At 46.8% G+C, this 25,943-nt stretch overlaps 1 protein-coding gene across 2 annotated transcripts in view; it reads left to right on the top strand.

The window, feature by feature from the left end:
* XK (X-linked Kx blood group) overlaps positions 1–25,130 on the top strand; it is a 30,141-nt gene extending 5,011 nt beyond the window's left edge. Inside the window, exons 1-3 of one of the 2 annotated variants that reach the window (XM_001514100.4) lie at positions 5,718–5,976; positions 19,360–19,622; positions 23,791–25,130. In XM_001514100.4, coding sequence (XP_001514150.2) covers positions 5,732–5,976; positions 19,360–19,622; positions 23,791–24,608 — 1,326 coding nt within the window. In that variant the 5' untranslated portion in view covers positions 5,718–5,731 and the 3' untranslated portion in view covers positions 24,609–25,130. Of the gene's footprint in view, positions 1–5,717; positions 5,977–19,359; positions 19,623–23,790 lie in introns of those variants that run through there. The other variant, XM_029046678.2, reaches the window with a different exon arrangement.
* The last annotated feature ends 813 nt before the right edge of the window (positions 25,131–25,943 follow it).

Raw genomic sequence — 25,943 nt, 5'->3', positions numbered from 1 at the left:
CAGCCCAATCAGGCCAAATTCCCGCTCTTCAGCGTCTTTGTTTGGAGGACATTCACCAGTCAACAGTCTCCCCAACAACCGGGCCATGGAGGTCATCAAAAGTTTCACTTGATTAAGGAAGGCTGTTGATAAATAAGCCAGATATGGTGGTACCATTTCCCCTAACCGTAATTTTGCCGGGAGGGAGCAAGTAAAGGCATAGTGCAAGAAAAGTGGAGTGATTTTCATTTTAGGGAGTGTGTAAAGCAAAAGGGACTAAGGACAGTAAAAATCCAGTGGAGAGCAAAAGGAATACCTATCCAAGAGATTGCTTAGGAAAACAAAAGAAAATGATGAGCAATTTCAAAAGAAATAAAATCCCTATTCCAGTATAAGTAGCAAGGGACTTTGGGAATTGAGGATGTTCCACCCTAAATTCAAGAGCAAAGACTCTCAGAGATGTCATTCTGTAAACTGCAAACTAAGGGGTGATGTTGGAGTGGGTGGAAATTGAGGACTTCTTAAACTTCATTTTCTATACTTGTATTCTTGCCCGGTATTCCTTTCAACTGGATGAATTCAAACACGTTTTCATCATCAACTTTGGCATTTTATAAAATGTAGGCTTTGCAAGTGAGTCTAGTTTAGAAATGTTAATGACTTGCAATCTTAGAAGACCTCTTCATTAGAATGTTCCCCTTCCTAAATATAAAAGAAGCAGCTTGGCCTAGTGGATAGGTTGGGGCCTGGAGGTCCAAAGGACCGGGGTTCTAATTCCGGCTCCGCCACTTGTCTGCTGTGAGACCTTGGGCAAGTTACTTCACTTCTCTGGGTCTCAGTTAACTCATCTGTAAAATGGGGATGAAGATGGTGAGCGCTATGTGGGACAGGGACTGTGTCTAACCTGATTACTTTGTATCCACTCCAGTACTTAGGACAGTGCTTGGCACGTAGCAGGAACTTAACAGATATTATTATTGTTATTATTATATTGTGTCAGCTTCTGCACACAAAATAATCCAACGTTCCAGAGCTACAAGTAGACAATAAGGCACTTGGCTTTTCAGTCTGGATAATCACTGGCAATTTATAGTCAGGTGGTGAAAATAAATGGAAAAAAACCTAATGTTGAATTATGTCTTGAAATGCACATGCATACTAAATATTGGGGTTATTAACCACTTTTTTTTTTTTTTTGCCTGTGGAATAATGTTTCTAGTTAGAAGAATCAAGCACAGGGGAATTTTTCCTTCAGTCTCTCACCAGTTCCTTGCTTCATAGGGACATCTGTCTGGACATAGGCAGGTGTCTGCATTTGATTTCTTTACCCTGGTAGTCAATATTTGCATTTTGCAAATATTGCTTTTGCTTATGGAGATCAGTTGAAGTGTAAATATCTGCTGCCAGGGAGAGGGAGAATCCAATTACAGGAACCTGCTGAAAAGTGAAAATTAGGTCTGCCTAGAGTCTAACAAAGTCGGTGCTTAGAACCATGTTTGACATATAGTAAGCGCTTTAACAAATACCATCATCATCATCATTATTATTATTATCATTATTATTATTCACCTGTGCCGGGCAACGACAGCATGGGAAAGAGTCAAAGGCGGATGATCAAGCGATCAAAATGGTGACCAAAGACAACAGCAGAGACTCCAGTTTTTACTCCTTGGCAGAAGGCAGTGGTAAACCACTTCCGTGTCTTTACCAAGAAAATCCTATGGATACAGATACCAGAATGACTTTATGACAGAAGATGGGACCTTCTAAAGAGGGGGTGCCCATGGAGTCGCTATGGGTCGGAAACAACTCGACGGCATTTGAAGAAGAAAGAAGGTCTGTCTAACCCTGTGAAGTGAAGAAATGAACAATTACATGGCACATCGGATCGATCTGGCCATGGAACCTGAGTCTCACATCTAATTACGATCTGAGAGTGCTACAGGAGGTCGTTTTCTTGGCCTAAATGTTCAGATTGTCTGTGTGAACTTTCCGCAGATGATAAGATAACCATTCAATCCTCTCTTTAGCTGCGATTCGGAGGGTTTGACCTTTAAGGCGGCTGGGGGAACGCAAAGCATGAAGTGTTGCCAAACATCAGCGGGGAGAAATTAATGCCAATTTTGGACTTCCCTGATTAGTGTTCCTGCACCTGTCTGTTTGCTCCTTGACGGCAGGGATCATGTCTACCAACTCTATAGTACTGTACTCTCCCAAGTGCCTAACACAGTGATCTGCATGCTATAAAGTGCTCAATAATTACCATTGGTTGTTTACTGAAGTGTGGCACAAGTATTTCATTTTGTAATCTGAATTTGGCACTTCTGTACATATTCTTCTGCCTCTAAATTATCTTCCCGAAGAATTATTTTCAAATTAATTCTTTCTTTCTTCCTTGGTCCCGTGCAGTCCTAAGCTTGGATTCCCTAGTCCCAGTAAGAATAATAATAATAATGATGGTACTTGTTAAGCACTTATTATGTGCCAGGCATTGTTCTAATCGCTGGGGTAAGCTAATCAGGTTGGACACAGTCCGTGTTCCACGTGGGGCTCACGGATTTAATCCCCATTTTACAAGTGAGGGAACTGAAGCACCGGGGAGTAAAATGACTTGCCCGAGGTCACCTAGCAGACAAGTGGAGGAGCCAGGATTAGAACCCAGGTCCTTCGGATTCCCAGGCCCGTGTTTCATTACACCATGCTGCTTTCTACTCTAATAAGAAGGCGAGGGTTGAGAAGTTCACTGGATGGCCCCACCCTGAACAACTACCCCAAGGTAGATGACTGAGAAACCAGTTTGTTGTTTTTTTACAAAATTCTGGAGAGGAAGCGGTGAGCCACCATCTCTGCCCTCAAACAGAATGAAAATAACCCTGCCCTTCCTCCTCTGCCCCTCGACCGGAGAGACCCCAGGGTTTATATCTGGTATCCTCAAAGCTCTTTGAGCGGCAGTCGGCACTGGTCCTGTGGAAGCTGAGCCGGCCAAGGACATCAACGCGAAGAAAGGAAAAGGTCAAAGCTTCCTTCCACGCAGGGGGAGGGGAGGGTTGCACATACCATCTGTTAGGGAGGCTCAGATCTTTGCCTTGTCTGGCTTCTCCAGGGTGCAATCAGTGGTATTTTTTGAGCGCAGCTTTTGCGGACCACTGTACTAAGTGCCTGGGAGAGTACCATAGACTAAGTCGAGATTTCACCCATCAAAGAATCTATTCTAGCAGGGGAGACAGACACGAAAGTAAAGTATCTATCTATCCATTTATTTATTTATTTATTTATTTATTTATTTATTTATTTATTTATTTATTTATTTATTTATCCCCCTCTAGCCTGTGAGTTCATGGTAGGGCAGGGCGGCTCCGAACTAAGCGTGGGTACAAGAAGTGCTGTGGGGCTGGGAGGGAGGAAATAGATTTTCTGAACTCCAATTCAGTCAATTGTCCTAGAATATGGGGGTTAGGTTTTGATGAAGCCCCTCATTACTGTACTCGCCCAAGCGCTTAGTAAGTACTCTGCACATAGTAAGCGCTCAATAAATAATAATGTTGGTATGTGTTAAGCGCTTACTATGTGCAGAGCACTGTTCTAAGCGCTGGGGTGGACACAAGGGAATCAGGTTGTCCCACGTGGGGCTCACAGTCTTAATCCCCATTTTACAGATGAGGTAACTGAGGCCCAGAGAAGTTAAGTGACTTGCCCAAAGTCACACAGCTGACAAGTGGCAGAACCGGGATTCGAACCCATGATCTCTGACTCCAAAGCCCGTGCTCTTTCCACTGAGCCACGCTGCTTTGGAATGACTAAGGAAAGCTTGGATCTCTAGATTGTGAACTCACTGTGGGGTAGGGAATGCATCTATTGTTCCATTGTAATAATGATAATAATAATGGTGTTTATTAAGCGCTTTGTGTGCCAAGCACCATACCAAGTGCTTGGGAGAGTCCAATACAGCAATAAAGAGAGCCAATCCCTGCCCACCTGATCTGATTGCCCCTACTCCAGCGATTAGTACACTGACTTTCACCTAGTAAGCGCTTTAACCAACACCATCCCCATCATCATCATGACATGGAGAAACGGTGTGGCTTAGTGGAAAGAGCACGGTTTTAGGAGCCAGAAGATGTGGATTCTAATTCTGGCTCCACCATTCGTCTGCTGTGTGACCTTGGGTAAGCCACTTCACTTCTATGTGCTTCAGTGACCTCATCTGCAGAATGGCGATGAATAATAATAATGTTGGTATTTGTTAAGCGCTTACTATGTGCAGAGCACTGTTCCAAGCGCTGCAGGAGATACAGGGTAATCAGGTTGTCCCACGTGAGGCTCACAGTTAATCCCCATTTTACAGATGAGGTCACTGAGGCACAGAGAAGTGAAGTGACTTGCCCACAGTCACACAGCTGACAAGTGGCCGTGACGGAATTCAAACCCATGACCTCGGACTCCCAAGCCGGGGCTGTTTCCACTGAGCCACGCTGCTTCTCTTAAGACTGTCACAGTTTTAAGGTGAAGACTGTGAGTCTCACGTGGGACAACTTGATGACTCTGTATCTACCCCAGCTCTTAGAACAGTGCTTGAAACAGAGTAAACACTTAACAAATACCATCATTATAATTATTATTTATTAAATGCTTACTGTGTGCAGAACCCTGTACCAAGCGCTTGGGAGAGTCCAACACAGCAATAAAGAGTGACACTGTGCCCATCTGATCTGAGCAGCAGTCAGTAGAGTGTTGGGCACCTAATAGGCACTTAAGAAATGCCATAATTATTACCATTATTGATTAAGCGCTTAGTCTGTGCCGGGCACCTAGTAAGCCCTTAACAAATACCATTATTATTATTGTTATTATTGTTTTTATTAAGCGCTTACTGTGTGCCAAGCACCGTATCAAGCGCTTTGATGAGTCCAATACAATAATTAAGAGGGACAATCCCTGCCCAGGTGATCTGACTGCCTCCACCCCTGCGCTTGGTACAGTGCGGGCCACCTAGTAAGCGCTTAACAGATACTATACTTATTATTTATTAAGGGCTTACCGTCTGCCGGGCACCTAGTAAGCGCTTAACAAACCCCATTAGCATTATTCTGAATTGTCTTTTAAGCGTTTACCGTGCGCAGAGGCCTGTACCGAGCGCTCGGGAGAGCCCAACTCAGCGATGAAGAGCGACCACCGGTGTCCGTCCGATGCCTGCCTCCACCCCGGCGCTCAGCCCAGGGCCGGGCACCTAGTAAGCGCTTATCAAACCCCATCATCATTATTATTAAGTAAGCGCTTACTGTGGGCCGGGCACCTAGTAAGCGCTTAACAAACCCCATCGTCGTTATTCTGAATTGTCTATGAAGCGTTTCCCGTGCGTGGAGCCCTGTACCGAGCTCAACGCGGCGAGGAAGAGAGACCACCGGTGCCCGTGAGCTGCCTGCCTCCATCCCCGGCGCTCAGCGCAGTGGCGGGCACCTAGTAAGCGCTCATCAAACCCCACCATCATTATGAAGTAAGCTCTCACTGTGGGCCGGGCGCCTAGTGAGCGCTGAACAAACCCCATCGTCGTTATTCTGAATCGTCTATGAAGCCTGTTCCGTGCCCAGAGCCCGGTACCGAGCTCAACGCAGAGAGGAAGAGAGAGCACCGGTGCCCACGGGAGGCGCCCGCCTGCAGCCGGGCGCTCAGTGCAGTGGCGGGCACTAGATAAGCGGGTGTGGATGCGGGGGGCGGCGCCGGAGCGGGGCGGAGCGGCAGAGTGCCGGCGGCGATGAAGGCGCCGTGGTCGGTGGCGGCGTCGGTGTGCCTGCTGGGCGCCGAGGCGGCGGGTGCCCTGGGGCTGAGCCGAGCCTACTGGGCGGCCGGGGACGGGGCCTGGCACGGCCTCACCCTGCTCTTCTGGCTGCTGCCCTGCGCGCTGGTGCAGCTCACCCTCCTCTTCGTCCACCGCGACCTCAGCAAGGACCGGCCGCTGCTCCTCCTCCTCCACCTCCTGCAGCTCGGACCCTGCGTCCGGTCCGGACCCGCGGCCGGGGGGCGGGAGGGGAAGGGAAGCGCTAAGCCCGAGGCGGACGTGCCGCACCGGGGGCGCGGGGGGATCGAGCCAAGACAGAGCGCAAACGGGCTGCGCGGGGTTGGGGAGGGGGAGATGCGCCAAGGCAGAGCGCAAACGGGCTGCGCGGGGTTGGGGAGGGGGAGATGCGCCAAGGCAGAGCGCAAACGTGCTGCACGGGGTTGGGGAGGGGGAGATGCGCCAAGGCAGAGCGCAAACGTGCTGCGCGGGGTTGGGGAGGGGGAGATGCGCCAAGCCAGAGCGCAAACGTGCTGCGCGGGGTTGGGGAGGGGGAGATGCTCCAAGCCAGAGCGCAAACGTGCTGCGCGGGGTTGGGGAGGGGGAGATGCGCCAAGGCAGAGCGCAAACGTGCTGCGCGGGGTTGGGGAGGGGGAGATGCGCCAAGGCAGAGCGCAAACGTGCTGCGCGGGGTTGGGGAGGGGGAGATGCGCCAAGGCAGAGCGCAAATGTGCTGCGCGGGGTTGGGGAGGGGGAGATGCGCCAAGCCAGAGCGCAAACGTGCTGCTCGGGGACCGGGGCGACAAGAAATAACGGACAAGAGCTGCCCCTTCTCACTGGCTCGCAATAACCACGCTAACCAGAATAATAGTGAGATTTATTCAGCGCTTAATATGGGCCGGGCACTGGACTGAGCGCTTAGTAGGGGCCAGGCACTGGACTACGCGCTGCGGTGGATACTAGGGGCCGGGCCCTGGACTAAGCGCTGCGGCGGATGCCTATTTGTTAAGCTCTTACTAGGCGCATGGCACTGGACCAAACGCTGGGGCGGCTGCCTGTATGTTCTAGGGTCCCGGCACTGTACTAAGCGCTGCGGCGGATGCAAGCTAATCGGGTTGGACACAGTCCCTGTCCCACGAGCGCTTATTACAGTGTTCTGCATCCGGTAAGCGCCCCAGAAATACCATGGACTGGGTGGCGGCGGCCCCTGGGTCCCCGCCCAAGCGTTTAGCGCAGTGCCGGGCACACAGAGCGCAGTGAGAATATTATGGATTGATGGATTGATCGATTCCCCGAATGGTGGACCGTGGGCGGGGAACGGATCCGCTCATTTTGTCGTAGTGCCCTCTCCCAAGCGCTTAGTACAGTGCTCTGCCCTCAGTAAGGGCGTAGTAAATCTCCTTTGATTGATGAACCGATCGATTCCCCCCCACCCCCCCATATTGGCAGCTACAGACACGCCTGGTGAATCTTGGGCGGGGTCGGTGTCCTCCAATTCTATCGAATTGGACTCTCCCAAGCGCTTAGCACAGTGCTCCGCGCACAGTAAGCGCTCAGTAAGCACTGTTGATTGATTTTTTTTTAAACTCCCCCCCAAAATGGACAGCTGCAGACACACCTGGTGGCTCGTGGGCGGGGAACGTGCCAGCTCATTCTGTCGTAGTGGACTCTCCCTAGCGCTTAGCACAGCGCTCTGCACACAGTAATCGCTCAATAAATACTGTTGATTGATTGACTGATTTCCCTCCCCCCGATAGAGGCAGCTGCAGACATGCACTGGTGGTGTATTTTGCTGTAGAAGGGAGGGGTGAAAGGGAATAAAAAGGCAGTGACTTTGATCCGTGTGCGCCCTGATTAACTTGAATCTCCCCCAGTGTTTAGTACAGTGTTTGGCACTTAAAAAGGGCCTAACAAACGCCACGATTGTTATTATTACACGGTGACAGCTGTTTACTGCAGAGAGATTCTCTCTCCTCCTTCCCTCCTCCCTGCCCCACCCCCTGAAATGAGTTTCTGCAAGATCTGTTACAAAAGGGGGAATCCTTATCTAGAAACAGGAATTGGCAGAAAAGAAAATTAAAAACACTCCCAGGTTCTATTTTTGGGGTGCTTGTGTCTCTGGATCACTGTGCTTTATCACGGTTATGAAGCACTCGATAAATATGTCTGAAAATAAAAAATCTAGAGCTGTACGTGGAGTTAGGTTTAAGGGGATCTAAGAAGAAATGATTTGTAAGGTCCTTAATTGTCCTCATAATTGGAAGGGCAAAAATAGAGGACCCTTTTTATGGGGCAATCCATTCATTTTATTCATTTAAGGGTATTTATTGAGTGCTTACTGTGTGCAGACCACTGTACTGAGCACTTGGGAAGTACAATCTGCCATGAATCTTAGAGATCAGAAAAAACCATTTATTTCTCTCTATTCCTGTGCATGCGACTTAATTATGAATTTCTGTAAAATCTTTAAATAGCAACAGAAAAAATAAAGGCAGAATGGAGTTTCTATCCTGCAGCTTGGAGGTTCTGAATAGTGGTTAGAACAGGGTCTTATATGCTTGGTTTATTTGTGAGGGTCTTTGGTAGATGTGGTTAGACACCAGTCTCTGTCGTTCTCTGACACCTTTGTATTTCCCCACCTTCAGTGAACCGAAAATGTCACCTTTGGTTGGCTCTGTCTATATTTCTTCAGAAGAGCCACCTGTAAAATGTGGACAGCAATCATAAATAGACCAAGGTTTTTAAAGTTATAACAAAAACAAATGCCCAGGTAGCATATAGTTTGGCCTACCGGAGAAAGCATGGGCCTGGGAGTCAGAGACCCTGGGTTCTAATTTCGGCTTTACTTGTTGCTTGTTCTGTGACCTTGGGCAAGTCGTTTCACTTCTCGGTGCCTCGGTTTCCTCAGCTATAAAATGGGGATTAAATATCTGTTCTCCCTCCTACTCAGACTCTGAGCCCCATGCGGAACGGGGGGCTGTGATCCCTCTACTTCACATGAACCTACCCCAGGGTTTAGGACAGTGTTTGACACATTGTAAGCACTTATCAGATGCCATAAAAATGCTTTAGCGTGAAAGGAATCATATGTGGAATTATTATTCAAATCTTTACACTGTCTCTTCAATTTTCTTTTCGACTTCTAGTTGGTAAGGTGAGCAACTTGATAGTGAATCTGAGCTAATGCTTATTTACAAATTGCCTCTCAGCCATCCATCTTACTGTCAGTGTGATTCTATTTTAACGTTGATTTTATCTCTTAACAACATAGATCAAAATGATTTCCTCTAAGCAGGATAAGAAAAGTTCATAATGAGATCTATTAAGTAATACTTATTGCTAGAAGTAGTAATAGTATTTATTCGGCACTTATTGTGTGTTTCTCACTGGGAAAGAATAAAGAGGTGAGAATTAGACATACAGATGAAGCTCATTAGAGGCAGGGAATGTGTCTGTATATTGTTATATCATACTCTCTCAGGCACTTAGTACAGTGTTCTGCACAAGGTAAGCACTCAGTAAATATCATTCTATTATATTCTATAATATTTTGGATGGTTTGGATTTTTACCTTGCGTTGCAAGAGGTTTTGACTAGACAAACCCATCGCAAGGTAAATTGACCCAATTAAATGCAAAATTAAGTCAAAAATATTTCTTTGGGGGATGAAAGGAGCCTTTGCCCTTTTCATTCGCAGAGTTGATACTTAAAGATCTTTATTTTAAAATATGAATTTATCTCAATGTCTGTCTACCCCATAGACTTTAAGCTCACTGTGGGCAGGGAACATGGCTACCAACCAACTCTGATTTACTGTATTCTCCCTAGCACTTGGTGCTCAATAAATATCTTTGGGGTGGGGGGGGGGGGGGGAAGATCCATAGCTGTACGTGGAGTTATGTTTAAGGAGATCTAAGAGGAAATGATTTAGTAGGGTCCTTAAATGTCCCCATAATTGGAAGGGCAAAAATAGTGACCTTTTTTTAAGGGAACTCTATTGTGGTTGTTTAAGAAGGAGGGGGATTTTTTAAGCATTTACTTACTGTACTAAATGCTGGATATAATCGGCTGTACCACACGAGGCTCACAATCTAAGAGGGTGGGAGAACAGACATGTAATCTCCATTTTCTAGCCAAAGAACAGAGAAGTTAAGTGACTTGCCCAAGATCACCCAGCAGGCAAAGGAGGGAACCAGAATTAGAACCCAGCTCTTCCCACTGTTTTACACTGCTTCTCAAGTAATTGTCACAAAGAGCTGGTTCCCATACACAGAGTCGGTGCATGCTTTTTTTATTTACCTCACAGTGGTAAATAACTCTGAGCGTTGCTTCGGTGCCGGTAGCACGCTCCAAGACTCTAAGACTTTGTGGTTTGAAATTCTTTTTGGCCATTTGCAATTGAATAGCACCAGAGGTAGCCCGGACAGAAGTCCTCAAGACTCCTGTGATGGGTTTGGTAGATTTTGGTTTGATCTGAAATATGATGTCCCATGGTTGCCATGGAGTCTGACAATTTCCTAACACATGGGCCGGCCTTCTCATTAGACTTTCTGCTTATCTCTTTATAATAATAATGTTGGTATTTGTTAAGCGCTTACTATGTGCCGAGCACAGTTCTAAGCGCTGGGGTAGACACAGGGGAATCAGGTTGTCCCACGTGGGGCTCACAGTCTTCATCCCCATTTTACAGATGAGGGAACTGAGGCACAGAGAAGTTAAGTGACTTGCCCACAGTCACACAGCTGACAAGTGGCAGAGCTGGGATTCGAACTCATGAGCCCTGACTCCAAAGCCCGTGCTCTTTATCCCTCCGAGCCTTGTAGTGGAGTAGCAGATTTCTGTCTGGCAGCTTTTACTTTCATTTTGCCAGTAAAGATCTTCAGGGGTTTGTGGGGTTCGGGGTTCAGCGTTCATCAGCAGAGAAGGAACAGGTGCTACTCTTTGGTACTTTTTGCTCTTCCATTTTCCTCCTTACTATGGAGCCTGGATTGTTTAGTAATAGTAATAGTTGTCATGTACTAATGATAATAATGATAATCGTGGTATTTGTTAAGCACTTACTATCTACCAGGCACCGTACTAAGCCCTGGGGTGGATAAAAGCAAATCGGGTTGGATACACTCCCTGTCTCACATGAGGTTTTACAGTTTCAATCCCCACCTTACCAATGAGGTAACTGAGACATAGAGAAGTGAAGCGTCCCATTCAAGTGACAGAGACTGTGTCTGATCATTCATTCATTCATTCAATAGTATTTATTGAGCGCTTACTATGTGCAGAGCACTGTACTAAGAGCTTGGAATGTACAAGATAGAGACAATCCCTGCCCACTGACGGGTTTCCAGTCTAATCGGGGGAGACAAAGAGACAATCTTGTACCTCCCCCTGCACTTTGCACAGAGTGAGCATTCAAAATGAGATAAATAAATGAAGAAATGAATAAATGGGAAATAGCATGGCTTGGTGGTTAGACCATGGGCCTGGGAGTCAGAAAGACCTGGGTTTTAATGCTGGCTCCTCCATCTGTCTACTGTGTGATCTTGGGCAAGTCTCTTCACTACTTGGTGCCTCAGTTACCTCATCTGTAAAATGAGGATCAAGATTGTGAACCCCCTGTGGGACAGGGACTGTGTCCCATTTGATGGACTTGTATCTACCCCAGTGCTCAGTTCAGGGCCTGGCACATAGTAGGTGCTTAACAAATACCATTTAATTTTAAAGACAGGGACAGAGGGGCTTGTCTTATTTGAGAAGTAGCTTGGCCTAGTGGATAGAGCACGGCCCTGGAGTCAGACAACCTGGGTTCTAATCCTGGTTCCATCACGTGTCTGCTGTGTGACCCTTGGGCAAGTCACTTCATTTCTCTGGGCCTCAGTTTCCTCATCTGTAAAATGGGGATTCAGACTGTGAGTCCCATGTGGGAAAGGGACCTTGTCCAACCTGAGAGGCTCATATCTGTCGCAGCACATAATACCAATGCGTGGTGCATATAAGTGCTTAACAGATACCATTTTTTAAAAAAATCAGAATATTTGTGAAGGGCTGACTATGTTGCAAGCACTGAGACAGCATATGGGCTCTAACAGAGAGGGAGAACAGGTTTCAAACCCCTATTACGCAGATGGAGAAACTGAGGCAAAGAGAAGTAAAGTGACTTGCCAAGGGTACACAAAAGACAAGAAGCAGAAACAGGATTAGAACCCGGTTCCTCTAAGCCCAGGCTCCTTAAATCCTCAGTAATAATTATTATGGTATGTGCTAAGCACTTATTATGTGCCAAGCACTGTACTATATCAATAATACATTTCATTTATTGATTCCACTAGGCCATGTTGCTTCTCACTGTCATAATAGGGTGTCTATAAGTGGTCAGTCGAACAATCCTATTTATTGAGCACTTACTGTGTGCAGAGCATTTACTAAGTGCTTGAGGGATTAAGTCCTCATTTCCTCTTTTCCCACTCCCTTTCTCGCCCTGATCTGCTCCCTTTATTCACCCCTCCTTCAGCCCCATAGCACCTATGTTCATATCCCAAAATTTATTTATATTAATGTCCATCTCCCCATCTAGACCGTAAACTCCTGTCTGCCAACTCTGTTGTACTGTTTTTTTGTGGTATTTGTTCTCCCAAGAGCTTAGGGAATGTGTCTACCAACTCTGTTATTTGTTTGCTTGTTGTGGTATTTGTTGTCCCAAGCCCGGAGCACAGTGCCTTGCACACAGTTAGCACACAGTCAGTACAATTGATTGATTGACTGCAATACAAAAGAGTTGGCAGTCACATTCCCTGCCCATAAAAAGCTCACAGTCTAATGATAATTATGGTATTTGTTAAGCGCTTACTATGTTCCAGGCACTGTACTAGGCGCTGGGGTAGATACAAGTAAATCGGGTTGGACACAGTCCCCGTCCCACTTTGGACATACAGTTTCGATCGCCATTTCGTGGATGAGGTAACTGAGGTGCAGAGAAGCAAAGTGACTTGCCCAAGGTCACAAGTGGTGGAGTCAGGATTAGAACCCATGACCTTCTGACTCCCAGACCCGTGGTCTACTCACTAAATCATGCTGCTTCTCAGTGAAAGTTGAAGGCAGGGATCGTGTCAACCAACTATATTGACCTCTCCCAAGTGCTTAATACAGTGCTCTGCGCATAGTAAGCCCTCAATAAATACTATTAATAGATTGGCTGATTGACAGTTGAAGGGAGAGGGCGGATGGGAAGAAAAAAGAGTCAAAGCAGGTCCTACCTTCCTATTTGCACGAAAACAAGTTGCCCTTCTTTACCTCATTAGGCAGGAATTTGGAGTCAACCTCTCACCTAGGCAAGGCCCTATAGCTGAGGCCCTCCTAGCAGAAAAGGAAATGAAACCTGAAAAACCTGCCTTTTTTTAAATTATCTGTAATTGTTTCCAGGAACACCAAGGAAGCCAGTGCAGTGACACCAGAGTTAAAGGCGATTCTGTTGAGGCCAAAGCTCTAATCCGTTAATCAATCGTATTTATTGAGTGCCTACTGCGGGCGGAGCATTGCACTAACCGTTTGGAAGAGTACAACACAACAATACATAAGACACATCATGAGCTTACAGTCTAGAGGGGTCAGGGGCTCAGTGGAAACCGTGAATTTGTTGGCTTTTACATTAAAGATGATGGCAGTAGGTGTGAATCACTCCATGTGTGAGCAGACTGCCAAGGTGATATTGCCATGGTGATACTGTGATATTCGTTAAGCGAATACGATGTGCCAAGCACTGAGGTAAATCAGATCAGACAGTCCCAGCCCCACGTGGAGGTTCACACTCTAAGGGGGAAAGAAGCCTCTGTTTAATTCCCATTTTACGGATGAAGAAGCTGAAGTACAAGGAAGTCAAGGGACTTGCCCAGAGTCATACAGCCAGCAAGTGGGGAAGCAGGGATTAGCACCCAGGTCTTTTGATTCTCTGTGCTGTGCTCTTTCCTCTAGGCCACGCAGTGTGTGTGTCCAAGACTCCCTTTCATATCACACCGCAAATTGTATCCTTCGGTTTGTGGTTAAAGTTACCACTTCCAGCGTTGGCGATGGTTTAGACCGTGCCCTTTAAAGCAGTCGATCACCTTGCCCCGTCCCACATCACTTCGCTACTCTCCTGCTACAACCCAGCCCACACACTTCACTCCTCTAATACTAAACTTCTCACTGCACGTCCAACTCGTCTATCTCGCCGCCGACCTCTCACCCACGTCCTGCCTCTGACCTGCAAAGCCCACCCTCCTCACTTCTGACAGATGACTCTCTCCCACTTTCAAAGCCTTATCGAAGGCCCATCTCCTCCAAGAGGCCTTCCCAGACTAAGCCCTCCTTCCTTCTTCTCCCTCTCCCTTCAGCGTGTCCCTGATTTCCTTCCTTCTTTCATCCCCCCAGCCTCGGAGCAATTATGTCCCCATCTGTAATTTATGTATTTATTTTAACGTCTCTCTTCCCCTCTAGACCGTAAGCTCACTGTGGGCAGGGAATGTCTGTATGGTGTCAGTTCAGTGCTCTGCAATGCTCATTAAATACAGTGCTCAATAAATACGATCGGCTGACTGACTTCTGATAAAAGGTCTGTTTGAACGTTTGACTCGGGCAAAGCCCTGACAGTTCTGGCTCGTCTGCAGAATCCACACCTATACTGGGTGTGTGAGGTTGACTTCAAGAGTTAGAGCCAAGCATTAATGAATCAGAGCCCTGATCTTACTAGTGACGTTGATCGAGTCGTGGCTCAGCGGAAAGAGCCCGGGCTTGGGAATCAGAAGTCATGGGTTCGAATCCCAGCTCTGCCACTTGTCAGCTGTGTGACTGTGGGCAAGTCACTTAACCTCTCTGTGCCTCAGTTACCTCATCTGTAAAATGGGGATGAAGACTGTGAGCCCCACGTGGGACAACCTGATGACCCTGTATCTACCCCAGCGCTTAGAACAGTGCTCTGCACATAGTAAGCATTATTATTCACTCATCCAGTCGTATTTATTCCAGACTGAGCCCTCCCTTTCCCTCTGCTCCTCCTCCCCTCCCCATCGCCCCTACTCCCTCCCTCTGCTGTAACCCCTTCCCCTCCCAACAGCACTTGGATATATTCGAACATATTTATCGATCTATTTATTTTATGAATGATGTGCATTTATCTATGGCTCTATTTATTTTGATGGTAGTGATGCCTGTCTCCTTGTTTTGTTTTGTGGTCTGTCTCCCCCTTCTAGACCATGAGCCCGTTGTTGGGTAGGGATTGTCTCTATCCGTTGCCGAATCGTACTTCCCAAACGCTTAGTACAGTGCTCCGCACACAGTAAGTGCTCAATAAATACGATTGAATGAGTGAATTTATTGAGCGCTTACTGTGTGCAGAGCATTGTACTAAGCTCTTGGAAAGTACAGTTCAGCAATAGAGACAATCCCTTATGAAGAGAAGCACCCTGGCCTGGTGGAAAGAGCACTGGTTGACTGTCAAATCCTCCGAATTCTAATCCTGGCTCCGTCGCTTGTCAGCTGCATGACCTTGGGCAAGTCACTTCACTTCTCCGGGCCTCAGTTCCCTCATATGTAAAATGGGGATTTAAGACGGTGAGCCCCGTACGGGACATTGACTATGTCCAACTTGATTGCCTTGTATTTACCCCAGCGGCTAGTACAGTGCCTGGCTCCCAATAAGTGCTTAACAAATTCCATTATCGTGACATTGATCAAGTGCTCAAGAAGAGAAGCAGCCTGGCCTAGTAGAAAGGGCACTGACCTGGGAGCCTCTGTGCCTCAGTTACCTCATCTATAAATTGGGACATGGGCTGTGTCCAACCTGATTAGCTTGTATTTACCCCAGCACTAGTACAGTACCTGGCACATTAACAGATATCATATATTGTTTTCAAAGTGCCACCCATTGTACCGACAGCTGGGAGAGAAATCAATTCAGATATGGTTCCTTCCCAGCAATAATAAATAACCCTCACCCTCATTAGGTGTGGTATTTGTTAAGCACTCACTCTGTGGTAAATACAAGATGGTCGGGTCAGAAACAGGCCGTGTCCCATATGAGGCTCACAATCTAAGGGGAGGGAGAACAGATTCATTCAGTCGTATTTATTGAGCGCTTACCGTGTGCAGAGCACTGTACTAAGCGCTTGGAAGAGTACAGTACAGTGGAGTTGGTAGACACCTTCCCTGTCCACAGTGAGCTCCCACTGGCCCAAAATGATTATGTGGCATCAGGAATGATCTGACGGGGTGAGAAACTCACCGTGCATTGAAATCGATGAGAACAGTACCCGCCAGATAGCATATATGCCCAAGTGGCAGGGAATTTCCATAGCCATCAGCCCTTTGTACCTCAGCAGAAGTTCAACTGCCACCAGGAAATGCTTAACATGAAATCCTCTGCCTAGGAAAACACTCATTTAATTTATTGATCTTGACTGAAACACACGGAGTTCAAACGGGAATATTCACTGAGCACTCACTCCGAACCAAGCACTGTACTGAGTGCTTGGGAGAATACAAAACATCAGAATTGGGTAGATGTGATCCCTGCCCCAAAGGAGCTTTAAATCTAGTAGAATTAACACTAAAATAAAATACAGACGAGGTGAAGCATCAGACTTTAAAGATATGGGCGTAGATGGGTATTAAGACTGTGAGCTCCATGTGGGACAGGGACTGTGTCCAATGTGATTATCTTGTATCTTCCACTGCATTAAATACAGTGTCTGGCATATAGTAAGCACTTAACCAATATATAAATATATATTTTTATATTATTGTATATATTATTATTAAAAATATATATATTTTTAAAAAAGGAATGAGTACATAAGTACATGTTCACGTACAATGTACATGAGTACATTGGAAGTCTGGAAGTCTCTGGGTATAACAAATGCCACATTTCTTCTTATTTTTATTATTCTAGACAAGTTCCATGTCTAGTTAGTGCTTCTTGGTCAAGTCTTCAGCTTCCTGAGGCCCTGGCGGCTTTGGAGTTTTCAGCCCCTCTTTTATCACACTGGTTGTTCTAGAGAGACTCAAAGAGACTGTGTGTCTTTGATGGTCTTCCCTACTTCTTCCTCCTGACACCTTCAGGAATGCGGCCCCACTCTTCTTGATATCCAGCAGTTCTCAGGCATCTCAATGGCCCCAACGAGATCTTTGTCCACTTTAGCCCAACAAGGTGCCGTGAATATTAAAACAGAAACTCTTCAGCGTGGACTCTGGGGCACTCAATCAGATCGTCCTCCTCTTACCTCACTTCAGTGATCTCCTAATCCAGCCCAACCCTCACACTCCACTCCTCCAGTGCCAGCTTACCCACTGTGCCCCGATCTCGTCTATCTCAGCACTGACCCCTTTCCCACATCCTCCCTCTGGCCTGGATCTCCTTCCCCTTCTATATTTGCCAGACCATCACTCTCCCCACCTTCAAAGCTTTATAGAGTCACATCTCCAAGAGGGCTTCCCTGATTAAGTCCTCTTTTCCCGACTCCCTTTCTCTTCTGCCGCACCTGTGCGCTTGGATGTATACCCTTTGACCACTTGATATTCACCCCAAGCTCAACTCCACAGCACTTGAGGACAAATCCATAATTTATTTACATAAAGTCTGTATGTATTTACATTTACACAGTCCCCCCTTCAAGACTGTGAGTCCCGTTTTAGACTGTGAGCTTGTTGTGGGCAAGGAACGTGTCTGGATGTGTTGTACTCCCCCCAAGCACTTAGAACAATTCTCTGCACACAGTAAGCACTCAATAATATGATTGAGTGATAGATCTAGACTCTGAGCTCCTTGTTTTAGGGAACATGTCTACTCTTGTTGAATTGTACTCTCCCAAGCACTTAGTACAGGGCTCTGCACACAGTAAGTGTTCAATAAATGCCATTGATTGATTAAAAGTGAGACTATAAGCTCCTCCTCTAAACTGTAAGCTCCTTGTTGGGGGAAGTGTATGTGTTTTGTCTTGTCTTATGCTGTCAAGTCATCTCCGACCCATAGCGACTCCATGGACACATCTCTCCCAGAACGCCCCACCTCCATCTGCAACTGTTACATTATACTCTCCCAAGCAGTTAGTACAGTCTTCTGCACACAGCAAAGCAGCATGGCTTAGTGGAAAGAGCATGGGCTTGGGGGTCAGGGGTCTTGGGTTCTAATCCCAGCTCCGCTACTCGTCTGCTGTGTGACTTTGGGGAAGTCACTTAACTTCTCTGTGTCTGTTACCTCATCTGTAAAATGGGGATTGAAACTGTGAGCCCCACATGAGACAACCTAAAACCTTGTATCCACCCCAGTGCTTAGAACAGTGCTTGGCACATAGTAAACACTTAACAAATACCATCATTATTAGTAGTAGTAGTAGTAAATGCTCAATAAATACAATTGATTGATTGATTGACTGAAGGGAGTGGGCCATTGCAGCCTGATTTCATTTGGAGCCGAGAGGACCAAAATTCAGAACGTCCATGGTAGGATGGATCAGATACGGTATGAAAACCTTATTTTGTCTGGAGCTTATTAGATTTTACTCTCCAAAGAGCTTAGTACAATGCTTTGCACGGAGTTAGTGCTCAAGTAATATGATTGAATGAATAAATCAATATCAAGGGATTCCAGAAATTTAAATGCACATCAATCTTTCCAGCATCAGAAATTAAGGCCAGTCACTGTGGTAATGTCTCTAAAGACAAATCTGTAGGCTACATCTGAGGCCAATTTCTCTAAATGAAAGTTACTGTTTGTATGTATAGCAAAGGTCTCCAAACAACTATTCAGCTGTTTGAACAGGTGTGTTAGGTTACTGGCTGTCAAATGAATCCCGGAAACATAAAAGGTTAAGGACTTCACCCGGAGAGAAGTAGGTTTTGTTTCTCCAGCTGGAAAGGTGACCAGAAATCACCAGGGTAGAACCCAACGAAAGGAGACCAGAGTGAGAGAAGGTAGTGAGCAAAGGAGAAAGAAAAGAAGTTTGGGAGTAGGGGAAGCCGTGCGATCTAGTGGGAAGAGCCCGGGATCAGTCAGTCGGTGGTATTTATTGAACACTTACTGTGTGCAGAGTACAGGAGAGTTGGTAGATGTGTTCCCTGCCCACAACGAGCTTACAGTCTAGAGGGGGTGGAAGAAAACCTGGCTTCTAATCTTATATCTACCCCAGTGCTTAGTACAGTGCTTGGAGTAGTGTAAGCATTTAGCAAGTACAATAATAATAATTAAGGCATTTGTTAAGTACTTACTATGTGCCAGGCACTGTACTAAGCGCTGGGGTGGATACAAGCAAATCATGTTGGACTCAGTCCTGCCCCATGTGGGGCTCACAATCTCAATCCCCACTTTACAGATGAGGGAACTGAGGCCTAGAGAAGTGAAATGACTTGCCCAAGGTCACACATCAGATGGAAACTGTAAGCCCCTCAATGGGCAGGGATTGTCTCTATCCGTTGCCGAATTGTTCATTCCAAGTGCTTAGTAAGTGCTCTGCACATAGTAAGCGCTCAATAAATACTATTGAATGAATATAATCCACATGGCTGAGAAAATATAAGCCCCCACTGACTCCTCTGAAACCTGCCAGTCGCTAACAACGTTTATATTTTTTTTTCTCCAGGTGCGTAGATGTTTTTTGCATTTACTTCCACGAAGGCGAAGTTGAGGAGCCTTATGTCAGCATCACCCGGAAGAGGCAGATCCCGAAAAATGGCTACTCGGAAGAGATTGAAAGAGAAGTGGGCCAGGCAGAGGGAAAGTTGTGCACCCACAGGTCTGCTTTCAGCCGGGCCTCGGTAATCCAAGCCTTCCTCGGCTCAGCCCCTCAGCTGACCCTCCAGTTATACATAAGTGTCCTGCAACAGGAAGTCACGATCGGGAGAAGTAAGTATGATTTCAGAGTCGGTCTGAACGTGAAAGGGTGAGGGGGTGATTGCCTCAAGATTTTATTCCTTCATTTATTCAGTCGTATTTTTTGAGCGCTTACTGTGTGCAGAGCACTATAGTAAGCGCTTGGGAGAGTGTCGGGGATGTAGCTCAGTGGTAGAGGGAAGCAGCATGGCATAGTGGAGAGAGCACGGGCCTGGGAGTCAGAAGGTTATGGGTTCTGATCCCGGCTCTGTAACTTGTCTGCTGTGTGACTGTGGGTAAGTCACTTAACTTCTCTGTGCCTCAGTTACGTCATCTGTAAAATGGGGATTGGGACTGTGAGCCCCGTGTGGGACAGGGATTGCGTCCAACCCGATTTGCTTGTATTCAGCCCAGTGCTTAGTATGGTATCAAGCACATAGTAAGTGCTTAACAAATGCCACAATTATTATTCATTCATTCAATTGTATTGAGTGCTTACTATGTGCAGAGCACTGTACAAAGCTCTTGGAGTGTACAGTTGGGAAACAGAGATAGATTGTCCAACAACGGGCTCAAGGTCTAAACGGGGGAGAGAGCAAGACAGGGAAAGAGGGAGGAAGAGGAGGAGGAGGGAGAGCATGGCCTAGTAGAATGGTTATTACTATTATTAAAGCACTGATTCCCGGCCATGGGGGATTTATAATCTACTGAGGAGCTTTCAAAGGCTGGGATGATTTCTCTAATCCCATTAGGCTTGCAAATTTAGACTATTCTTCCTGGATCTACCATCTGTCCACTCTAGGCAATGCAGTATGCTCCTTTGCAGGAAAGTATGGCTTAGCTCCCTGGAGGATCTGATCCAAAAACCTAATTCCCTAGCCATCGGGGGCCAGAAAAATGGGAATTTAAGGGAAACCTGATAAGGCATAAGGCAGTCAGGGTTTTTAGCTTCAGAGAAAACCGTCCTCCAAAATTGTGGTACTAAATCATCTTGTTCCTTCCATAGATAGTCCTGATCATATTTAACAAAATTCAGAAACAGAAGCCTTTATTTCATTTCTTAGTGAATTGTACAGTAAATAAACCATTTCCTTATTCTAGAATCCAGTTATACTTATCTCTCCAGGCTGTCTTGATTTTTGTCTCTTTGGGTCATTGATAAACTACTTATTTATTCATATTAATGTCTGTCTCCCCCTCTAGGCTGTAAGCTCATTTTGGGCTGGGAACATGTCTGTTAATTCTGTTATATTCATTGCTCCCAAGCGCTCAGTACAGTGCACATCATAAGTGCTCAATAAATACCATTGATTGATTCCTATCCCTGGTTAATCCAAACATTCAGGGTTGTTCTGGTTTTTGAGTGCCCCCATATGCAAATCCCCGTTCTAACAGTCATTGAGAATTTTAGGGCATCATTGAATAATTAAGTTCTGGATCAATCAGTCAGTCATTCGATGGTATTTACTGAGTGCTTACTGGCTGCAGAGCAGTTTACTAAGCGCTTGGGAGAATACAGTAAAACAGAGTTGGTAGACGTGTTCCTTCTAGAGGGAATAATTAAATCTGTTAAACGCTTACTGGGGGTCAAGCACTGTTCTAAGCACTGGGGTAGATACAAAATAATCAGGTTCCACATGGGGCTCATAGTCTGAGTCAGAGGGAGAATCAGGTATAGAATTTCCATTTTGCAGATGAGGGAACTGAGGCCCAGAGAAAGTAAGTGACTTGTCCCATGCCCAAGGTCACCCGACATGCAAGTGGCAGATCTGGGAGTAGAACCCAGGACCTCTGACACCCAGACCTGTGCTCTTTCCACCATGGATCATTTATGGGCATTAGAAACAAAATCAGTAACTGTAACAAGTGGAAGGCAGGGTCCAACTCTGATACTGGAGGTTAGCATATCATTCATTCATTCAGTTGTATTTATTGAGCTCTTACTGCATGCAGAGCACTGTATTAAGCACTTAGAAAGTACAGTTCAGCAACAAATGGAGACAATCTCTACCGAACAATGGGCTCACAGTCTACAAGTGGGGAGACAGACAGCTAGACGGATTCTTCATTGTCTAGAATGAAGGGAGCGTATCTGCTAATTATCTTGTATCATAATAATAATGTTGGTATTTGTTCAGCGCTTACTATGTGCAGAGCACTGTTCTAAGCGCTGGGGAAGATACAGGGTAATCAGGTTTTCCCACGTGAGGCTCACAGTTAATCCCCATTTTACAGACAAGGTAACTGAGGCACAGAGAAGTTAAGTGACTTGCCTACAGTCACACGGCTGACAAGTGGCAGAGCCAGGAGTCGAACCCATGACCTCTGACTCCGAAGCCCAGGCTCTTTCCACTGAGCCACGCTGCTTCCCATACTCTCCCAAGCGCTTAGTAAGGTGCTCTGCACATAGTAAGAGCCCAGTAAATACAAGCAATGGCTTGATTCACTACAATAAACATTTATTAAGCCTCCCTTCAGCATGAAATGTTTATTAAGGACCCATTAAGGCTTACATCACTGTACCAAGGCACCACACTTCACAAGGGATATAAAATTGTGTCTGTTAGAATTTTCCAAATGAGGGGTGATTCATCAGGTGGAAAATTATAGTAGTAAAGCTCGTCCCCTGAGCATTTACTGTTAATTATTTTTCCATCAACCGAGGGATAAGGCTGGTGTCGTTCTGGCAAAGATAAAGTTCTGTCCTTCCAGTATGCTCAGGAAAGAGGGTTCTTTTAATAGTATTTTTTAAGCGCTCACTATGTGACAAGTGCTGGGTAGATACAAGCTATCAAGTTGGACACGATCTCTGTCCTACACGGGGTTCACGGTCTTAATCCCCATTTTACAGATGAGGGAAATGAGGCCCAGAGAAGTGAAGCTCCTGAGCCTTGTCATTCTTAGTCGCGACATTCTTATTCTCTGATCCTTCAGCTGTCGATGCTGTTTCGCCACGCTGCAGGGATGAATGCCAAAGCTAGCAGCTGAGGATAAGGAGACCGGGAGGAGGGGGAGAACTGAAGAGAGAGGAAGCATAAAAGAGAGAGAGAGATGAGTTTTCAAATGAAGCAAAGGCCAAGAGCAGGCACAGCGCAGTGGTAAGAAAATGGGCCCGCGAGACAGAAGGTAATGGGTTCTAATCCCGGCTCTGCCACTTGTCTGCTGTCTGACCTTGGGCCAGTGACTTCACTTCTCTGGGCCTCAGTTCCCTCACCTGTAAAATGGGGATTGAGACTGTGAGCCCCACGTGGGACAGGGACTGTGTCCAACTTGATTTGCTTATATCCGCCCCAGTGCTTAGTACAGTCATTGGCACAAAGTAAGTGCTTAACAAATACCATTTTTTCAAAAATGGACTGTGGTACCAGTAGGTGAAGGTCTTCAACTAATCAATAGTGTTTGTCCCTTCTAGACTGTAAGCTCGTCGAGGGCAGAGAGTGTGTCTGTTTATTGTTGGATTGTGCTCCCCCAAGTTCTTAGTACAGTGCTCTGTACTCAGTAAGTGATTAATACATACGATTGAATGAATGAATTTATCAAGCACTTACTGGGTGCCGAGCATTCTGGGTGCTTGGGAGAGTACAGCATAGCAGAATTAATAATAATAACTGTGGTATTTAAGTGCTTACTATGTGCCAAGCACTGTACTAAGCACTGAAGTGGATACAAGTGAATTGGGTTGGACACAGTCCTCGTCCCACGGGCGAGCTCTGTCTCAATCCCCATTTTAGAGATGAGGTAACTGAGGCACAGGGAAGTGAAGTGACTTTACCAAAGTCACATAGCAGACTATTGGCAGAACCGGAAATAGAATCCATGACCTTCTGACTCCCAGATCCATGCTGTATCCACTATGCCATGCTTCTCTCAATAATAATTGTAGCATATGTTAAAATCTTACTATATGCCAAGCACTGTTGTGAGCAGTGGGGTAGATGCAAGGTAATCATTTTGAATACGGTCCGCTTCCCACAAGGAGCTCATGGTTTTAACCCCCCTTTTCCAGATGAGGTAACTGAGTTCCAGAGGAGTTAAGTGACTTGCCCAGGTTCTCTCAGCAGACAAGCAGCGGAGCCAGGGTTAGAACCCATGTCCACCGAGTCCCAGGCCCGGGCTCTTTCCATTAGGCCACGCTCCTTTCTCGCGTGAAGGCGCTTCCAACGTAGATCTTGAAGGAGTTGCTGGTTTCGTCTCTCTCCAGGCATCTTCATGTCCATCTGCCTCCTGTCCATCGTCTACGGAGCGCTCCGCTGCAACATCCTGGCCATCAAGATCAAGTACGACGACTACGACATCACCGTCAAGCCCGCCGCCTACATATGCATCTTCTTCTGGCGGGGCTTTGAGATCGCCACCCGGGTGGTGGTCTTGGTCCTCTACAGTTCCGTCCTCCAGATCTGGATCCTGCCCGTGGTGCTCCTCAACTTCTTCGGCTTCTTCTTTTACCCCTGGATCCTCTACTGGCACAGCCGCTCCCCGTTCCCCGAGAACGTCGAGAAGGCCATGAGCCGGGTGGGCACCAGCGTCGTCCTCTTCTTGCTCACCTTCCTGTACGCGGGCATCAACATGTTCTGCTGGTCGGCCGTGCAGCTGAAGATCAACGACCCGGACTTGATCAACAAATCCCAGAACTGGCACGTCATGGCGGTCTATTACCTGCTGAGGTTCGTCGAGAACGCTTTCCTCCTCCTCATGTGGTACATCTTCCGGACGGACATCTACATGTACGTCTGTGCCCCTATGTTGATAGTGCAGTTGCTGGTGGCCTACTGCTTGGCCATCCTCTTCATGCTGGGCTTCTACCAGTTCTGCCATCCCTGCAAGAAGCTGTTCTCCTCCTCCATTTTGGACGGCCTCCTGGGGGGCTTCCGGTGTCTCCGTCGGTCTCGCCGCGAGCCGAGGCCCGGCGCCCCGGCAGAGGAGCCGTCCACGGACGGCGCCGACGAGGCGCCCGGCGGCAGCAAGACGGACGATTCTCAGAACGGGGACCCGCTCTGCAGCGCCTCATCCAATGCTTGAAGGGCACCGGTGCCCGGTGGCACCGCCCCACCGAGGCAGCGAAGCTCTACACGGGGGACTTCTCTGCTCTGAGATAGTCGCCCGGACCCGGGGACGGGAGCAGGATTATGTTCGAAGAGCCAGGGAGCTAGGACTACTGCCCTGGCCCTTTGCCAGTCTGTCTGCGTTCCTTCCACCGGAGGGTAGAAGAGGGGTGTGTCGCAAACCACAAGCGGGGGTGTCCTCCCCAAAAGTGATGCCCTCGTTGACAATCAGGAGAAAATGCCCCTCGGGGACATTTGGGGATTCCAATCTTCTTGCCCAAAATCGATTGCTCATTGCCATTTCTTGAGCGTTTACCGTGTAGGGAACACTGGAGTGAGCACTCAATCACTTTCCAAAATCCAGCAGATCCAAAATCGGGCTGGTCGAAGCCAGCATTTTTCTGAATGTCCTAGTCTGCCAAATCATCTGTGGTATTTATTGAGCTCTTATTGGGTACAGAGCAGTGTACTGAGCACTTGGGAGAGTACAGTGCAACAATGTGCCCTGCCCAAGATGAGTTTACAGTCTAGAATCAGTCAGTCAATCACATTTATTGAGCACTTGCTGTGTGCAGGACACTGTAACAAGCACTTGGGAGAGTACATAGAACAGATGCATTCCCTGCCCACAGTGATTTTACATTCTAAAGGATTATTTAATTGAGCTTGGCCTTTCAATCTGGTTTCACGGGTGAACAAAGCAAGGCAGTTTTTGCCATCAGAGGAATGCTTCCAGCTGCTGGCGTCTTAGCTGTACCAGCTCAGGATTCTGAACGAATCTGGAATCTGCCCTGACCCGAGAAAGCAGATTTTCTGCTTGAAGCTAGGACAGGAGGCATGATGGCAGTGGGTATTTCTGCTCGTCGTATCACACTGACAGCCTTTTGGAACATAGGCAGGGTGTCGATAATTGTGGTAATATAGGTATTTGTTAAGCAAGTACTGTGTGCCAGGCACTGTACTAAGCGCTGGGGTGGACACAAGCAAATCCGGTTGGACACAGTCCCTGTCCCATGTGGGGCTCACAGTCTTAATCCCCATATTTACGGATGAGGTAACCGAGGCCCAGAGAAGCAGAGGGACTAGGTCAAGATCACACAGCAGACAAGTCGCAGAGCCAGGATTAGAACACAAACCTCCCCGATCAATCGTATTTACTGAGTGCTTATGGTGTGCAGAGCACTCTCCTAAACACTTGGGAGAATCCGGTGTAAGGGAGTTGGTTAGACGTGGTCCCTGCCCACAACAAGATTACAGTCTAGATGTGGGTCAGAATTTGGTATTTAAATATCTCAGTGCATCATTCTCTGTC

The sequence above is a fragment of the Ornithorhynchus anatinus genome, chromosome 18 (assembly GCF_004115215.2).
Source record: "Ornithorhynchus anatinus isolate Pmale09 chromosome 18, mOrnAna1.pri.v4, whole genome shotgun sequence".
Taxonomy (NCBI): Eukaryota; Metazoa; Chordata; class Mammalia; order Monotremata; family Ornithorhynchidae; genus Ornithorhynchus; species Ornithorhynchus anatinus.
Note: the sequence above shows the minus strand (reverse complement) of the source record. Positions and strands in the feature narration are given on the sequence as shown.